This window comes from Trichechus manatus, unplaced genomic scaffold (genome assembly GCF_000243295.1).
Source record: "Trichechus manatus latirostris isolate Lorelei unplaced genomic scaffold, TriManLat1.0 scaffold00063, whole genome shotgun sequence".
Classification (NCBI taxonomy): domain Eukaryota; kingdom Metazoa; phylum Chordata; class Mammalia; order Sirenia; family Trichechidae; genus Trichechus; species Trichechus manatus.
The window spans coordinates 13,500,908-13,507,385 of NW_004443999.1; the positions used below are offsets into that span (position 1 = coordinate 13,500,908).

The following is a 6,478-nucleotide window of genomic DNA, read 5'->3' on the forward strand; positions in this document are numbered from 1 at the left end:
CGAATAGATAGTTTACTTCTGTAATAGTTAATTTTCTTTAAACAGTGCCTTTGCTCTATTTCAGCTTAGAAAGCTGGGGTGATTTGAGAAATGGTAGGTCTCATGAATGTGTCTGCTTGGGACTTGAAAAGAACACTATCAAAGGCCACTGAGGATGGAAATGCCACACTGCAGAGACGAGGGAAGATGTCCTAGACATGAATAGGAGAACACAGGTGGAAACGTGGCACTAAAGGACATCAATGTGAAAAAAAAATGAGTGCATCGTAATATCATTGCCGGCAAAGATAATTTTAGGTTGTTGGTAACAAGGATGCTGGGCCGAAAAAATTTTTGTCGTAGTATCTTTTGTTCCAAGTTATTCTGTGATTAAATCTAAGGCTGAAGAAATGAAGCTTGGAATTTAAAAATAAATGAGTATGAGAACCATAATATTCATAGAAAATGCATTCGGGACTGTCTTTCTGTTGTTCTCCGGGATGCTGGCAGTTTCATAATGGCCTCTCTTGCTGCAGCAAATGCAGACTTTTGCTTCAACCTGTTCAGAGAGATAGACAACAGTCAAGAGAGTGGAAATGTGTTCTTCTCCTCTTTCAGCCTCTTCACCACCCTGGCCCTGGTCCGTCTGGGCGCCCGAGGGGACAGTGCGTCTCGGATTGATAAGGTCGGTCTTGGTTGTTCTACCATCCATGGCTTCTGCAAATAGTCATCTGGGCAAATTGTTTTTCCCAAGAAAATATTTCCCTGCAATTGTCCCCATGAAAAGACAAACTATTACAAAAAACAAACAAACAAAAAACCTCGTTGCCATCAAGTCGATTATAACTCATAGCGACCATGTAGGACAGAGTAGAACTGCCTCATCGGATTTTCAAGACTACAATCTTTACGGAAGTAGACTGCCGCATCCTTCTCTTGCAGAGCGACAGGTGGGTTCAAACTTCAGATCTTTCTGTTAACAGCTGAGCACTTAACCACTGCACGAGCAGAGCTCCTTATCATTAGAGAACCAAACCAAAAAACCAAACCCGTTGCTGCCCAGTCGATTCCGACTCATAGCAACCCTATAGGACAGAATAGAACTGCCTCATAGAGTTTCCAAGGAGCCTGGTGGATTTGAACCGATAACACAATGCGTAATCTTCACACATCTCAGTGAATCCCTCCGCAGGTTTCTGAGCGCTTGTTTTTGAGCGGAGAGGCAGCAGGAGTACTGGAACTTCAGATTTAATTTTTTTCTCCTAGTAGAGTGTTCTCAACCAGCAGCATCAGCATCACCTGGAGAACTTGCTACAAATGCAAATGCTTGGGCTCCACTCCAGAACTACTGAATCAGAAACTATGGGAACAGAGCCTAGCGATCTATGTTTTAATTAGCCGTCCTGGTGCACACTGAAGTTTGAGAACCATGCCTCAGTACACATGGATGAGAAAGTAGAGCTAGAAGGAGATAGCAATAAAGTCCTAGTGACGGAAGCACAAACAACTTAATAGTACTTTCCAGACAGTAGCAGCCAACCTGAACGAGCATCACATTCACCACTACCCCCACAACCACCACCCTCAGAAGGTGTTTATTCACTTACGCTTGTGCTCAGCTCTGAGCGGAGATTTCAGGTAGGTAAGATGGTCATATTTTCCCTGTCTTCTCTCAGAAATTTGTCACCTAAATTCAGTAGCTCAACAGCAGGGGAGGTACGAGGTCCAGGTTGCATGTGGAGACCTTGACGTCAACCCTTTCCGCCCACCGATTTTATAGTTCGTAAGTGAGCGCAGTTGCTGTTGTGTGCTGTAGTTGATTCCGACTCTAGAAGAAGCTTATCCCTATTGTAACCTGTCACACCTAAGTACTTGTTGAAGACTGTTTGTGCAGATAATTTACGCTAGAATAATTATTTTCTTTCTCTGGAGAGCTCAATAACCTTTTGGTTAGCAGACGAGTTTTTAAGTGTTGCGTCCCCAGGGTTCACTTTAGGAAGGTATAAAAAAGATATATCAATGATAAATTAAGTCTATGATATTAATGGAGCCCTGGTGGTGTAGTGGTTAAGAGCTCGGCTGCTAACCAAAAAGTCAGCAGTTCAAATCCATCAGCTCTTCCTTGGAAACCCTATGGGGCAGTTCTACTCTGTCTACAGGGTCGCTATGAGTCAGACTCGACTTGATGGCAACGGATTTGCTTTGGTGGTGTACCTGAGAGATAGCAGGAGGCAGACAAGAAAGAAAATTTAATGAAAATTAAAAATGGAACATGCTTTTCTCCTTTCCAGCCCATTGATGTTCATTTGGTGACATGGAGTGAATCCTTTCCGGACACTAGTGACCTTGGGTTGGCACTTAGACACATTTATTGGGAAAGAAATAATTATTTTCATTTTTAAAAACTCTTGCTAACTATTCCAGTAGCAACCTCTATCTCTGACAGCCTCTTTCCTTGTGCCCTGTTTGCTGATGCTTCACTTTAACACTGTCTCAGAATGTGGAAACGCTTCTCACACTCAGGTAAAGCCCCGGTTCTTTCAGATAAATGAATGTGAAACTAAACAGAAAAAATTCCTGTACCACCAGTATGTTTAAATATGTTCTCCACTTTTTCAAAGCAAAGAAACACGTCTCATTCAAATTTCCTGATTGTGGACATTTCAAATAAACCTTTTGGTAAGGTACTTGTTAATTATTAATTTACCATTATTTTACTTGTGTGTTGGCCAGATTTTGGCAAGACGGTGTGGAACTAAACGTTTTCCTTTCTCCTAAGACGTTCACAGCCAGCTTATATTGGTAAAATGAATTATTTAGTACACATATTGGACAAATTCATTATCTTCTGTGAATTTTATTCCAAGATGTTAATTATTTATTTTAGTAAACCCTTTAGTTAAATTTGATCAGAGAGCTATTAGGAGCAGAACTTAGTTTTCTGTTGTAAAGTAGAAGAATTACTGAATTCAAGTATGTGTAGAAATTAATTTTTTTATTTACTCAGAACAGCATGATCTTTTCTTAAAGATGACTATTGAGCTTTAAAAATGAATTATAAAACACAACCATAATAAATAAACATGCCATTTTTTTTCTTGCTGCATGCATCAGTGAGCAATTAGACCAAGAGATTAGATTCAAGAAGGAGTATGACAATAGCCCATAGCTTTTCTTAAGAAAAACAAATCAAAAGGGATTTTTTTCTACTTGGAAGCAGTTATTGGTGGAGATAAAAAAAAAAAGTTAAAAACTGGGAGTAAATAAATCAGCTTAACTGAGGTCTTTTGGGTAGCTATTTCAATAACCAGATGTGCCTAATTACTGTATATATTTTTTCCTTTGAGAGAGAGACTGATGCTTAATCAACTGAATCAGCATTTATTCTATATACTCTAGTTGGGATAGGTACTGTAGACATCAATAAAGTATGATTATTCTAAAGAAACATTCAGTGCATTCATATGAATTCAAAATATTTGGATAGATGAAGTTTTAATTTATTAGTTTCTATTATAAAACATATAGCTCTGAGAACAATTGTAATGCTTTAAATACCATTTACCACTAGTTTAGTTAGAGAAGAAGACTTAAAGACTATGCTATTCTGGGCCTTTTGGAAAGAGTCCAGGGAACATAATATTCATAACCACATTATAAAGTTTTCTGTTGACTATAGACTAGCCCAGGGAGGTTAGGACCCACATCTAAAACCTTTATATCCTCAATTCCTATCACAGTGCCCAATAAACATTTGTGAAATAAATGAAGTAGGAAAGAATCAAAGTCCATTTATTAGAAGGATTGGTTTGGGAATGAACAAATATTTAAATGCTGTTATTTGTGGATCCAAATAAATCTGTATGAGTCTTTACAATGATGCTTCAATTTTCCTTTTTGTCTATTTGTTTTCTTATCTCCATCATGCGCATGAAATTCCTCAAGTGCGTTCACTCATAGCATATAGTAAAGAGCTGTGTGTACAGTAGGCATTCACAGGTGGAAAACTAGCAGATAAACTAACTCACGGACTGTCATTGTTGCACACAAGGAATGGAAAAGGCCTTTATTTATATCCAAAACCATTTAAAAAGATGACTTTAATAGCATTCACCTTTTATGCATCTTTGAGAATTGGAGACAGTGAAAGTTAGAACATAGACATAATCATCCTAAATTCACTTTTCACTTTAGTAACACCCTCTCCGAACCAACCTTATTTTCAGAGTTAAATATGTTTAAAATTAATTGCTGAGCCTCATGTTTTCTCTCCTTTCTTTTCCCTGTTGTCTGCTCAATTCCACTAAGCTGTTACGGAGGGGAAGGAGAAGCTCAGAGCCCGGAGGACCTCAAATAGAGTCATCAACCTTCACTTTAATATACAAAGCTGCTTAAATAGTCACTATCTTAAAACTCTGATAACCTCTCAAATTAGACAGTATGGTTGGTCATGGGCTTGTCTTTAAAAAACTTGGACTTCAAAACTTTCAGTATGAGATATATATGACACTTAGAAAATTCAAGATTCATAAAACAATTGGGTTAATGTGGAGATTTTAAAATCTAGCACAGTAGCACATAGTAGCACACAGAAGACAGAATTTTGCCTAAACCAGTGATTAAAAACTCATGACTGTAATTAGCTTTTGAGTTAAATAATAACAGCTTACAGTTTGTAGATATATGCAATATTGATTGCTGCTTTTATAGCATCATTATTTTTCATACTTTTGTGGTATAACAGACATGTTTTATTTCTTGGGTAGATGAGATTATGCATAATTTTGCAGTCCAAGAATAATTTTTTATAAATCTTTTTAATATCAGCTAGGACTCCAATCTCAACTGAAAAGAGTTCTCTCCGATATAAACGCGTCCCACAAGGATTACCAGCTCAGCATCTCCAATGGTGTTTTTGCAGAAAAAGTGTTTGACATTCATAAGGTAAGTGATGTCTCCTATGTTAGTAGGTTATTTCCACTCTGGACCTGAATCTTGTTCAATACATCATCTGAATAAAGACTTGTGTCTTTTTACTGAGCCATAACAAGGTGATTTTTTTTTCTCTTATCTCTACAAATTATGTTCTGGGGTGCTTCCAATGTACACCTTTATTTCACCCAATTAATCTACATATTCAAGGTCGCCAGACTGATGGGTTCCAAAACAGAGAGTGAACTTTTCTACTGGCATTATGTTGAGCTGTCATTAGGGTGAAGGAGAGCTCATTTAGGGTCTATAGGGTCGCTATGAGTCCGAACCGACTCGATGGCACATAACAACAACAACAACATGGCCCTCTGGTGGCACAGTGGTTAAGAGGTATGGCTGCTATCCAAAAAGTTGGCAGTTCGAATCCACCAGCTGCTCCTTGGAGACCTTATGAGGCAGTTCTACTCTATCCTATGGGGTCACTATGAGTTGGAATTGACTCAGCAGCAATGGGTTCTGGTATGGGCAACAGAGGAAAAGTCTATCCATTTTCCTGAGCTTTGGGTCTAATGGGACAGCTTTGCATCTCCAGTGCTGAGTTCTTTCATTCCACCCCTCTTTTTCCTCCCTCATGCCCTTTCATCTCTCCTTCCAGCAGTTACTTATCTTTTCGGTGAGATCACTTATGAGTGTCTAGAAGGCATGGTTAGATTAGGTTGGCCATTGGCAGAAGAGCAGTCCAGACTCTACAGAGATGGGAAGTGGGCTCATCTGGTGTCAGCAGCCTAATTTTTAATATTACTGTATGGTGTTTGTATTATTTATGCATCTGTCATTGCATTCTGCCCACCCAAAGACCAGTGGGGCCCAGAATACACTCTATACCCTACTATGCTCAACCCATGCTTTGAAATCATCATTACTGTGACAACAAGAAGCTGCTTCCCTCGTAAGTACTATTCAAGCAGACACAGTGGCCATGATGCTCTGGGCATGTTTGGTCTCCTTTTTAATTACCCACTTCTCAGATAACCATAAAAATCCACCTCAGTGTCACCTCTGGGCTTATCTCTACCTGCACCTTCGCCAGCTCTGTGTTCCACCCAATCATTATTGCTCCCTCTGTGTGTCACCCACTCAAATTCTTTACCCCTTCCCAGCACCACTCCCCATTCCTTTGACAGCCTGCCAATTATGAAGCATTGGGCCACTTTGTCTATCTTCCCAAAAGAATCCTACACAAGCTTCATAGGGACCACCTGCTAAGTGCAGCCCCAAATTAGTGTCTCTGTATTCCCATGCATATTGCTGTGCCCTCAAGAGATTGCCAGCTCTTCAAACTGGAAGTTGATCTGCCCATCATGCTACTATTTACAGCAGATCTCCATGTTCACCTGGCATTCGGAGTATGTAAAAATCAATTCACCCAGAAGTACAGTAAAGTGAAATCTGATCAAGAAAATGGAAAACAGGGTTCTGGCAAAATGGCGCTCTAGGCAGAAGCACCACACTGTCCCTCCACAGCAAAGATCTGAAAAACTAAGGCGAACAGAAAATACAACAGTCC

General features: G+C 39.4%; 1 protein-coding gene across 1 annotated transcript in view; it reads left to right on the top strand.

Annotated features, from left to right (window-relative positions):
• The first annotated feature begins 496 nt into the window (after positions 1 to 496).
• The window catches only part of LOC101356226 (ovalbumin), a 64,224-nt gene continuing 58,242 nt past the window's right edge, over positions 497 to 6,478 (top strand). The window contains exons 1-2 of the mRNA XM_023733946.1: positions 497 to 664; positions 4,807 to 4,923. Coding sequence (XP_023589714.1) covers positions 497 to 664; positions 4,807 to 4,923 — 285 coding nt within the window. The remainder of the gene's footprint in view (positions 665 to 4,806; positions 4,924 to 6,478) is intronic.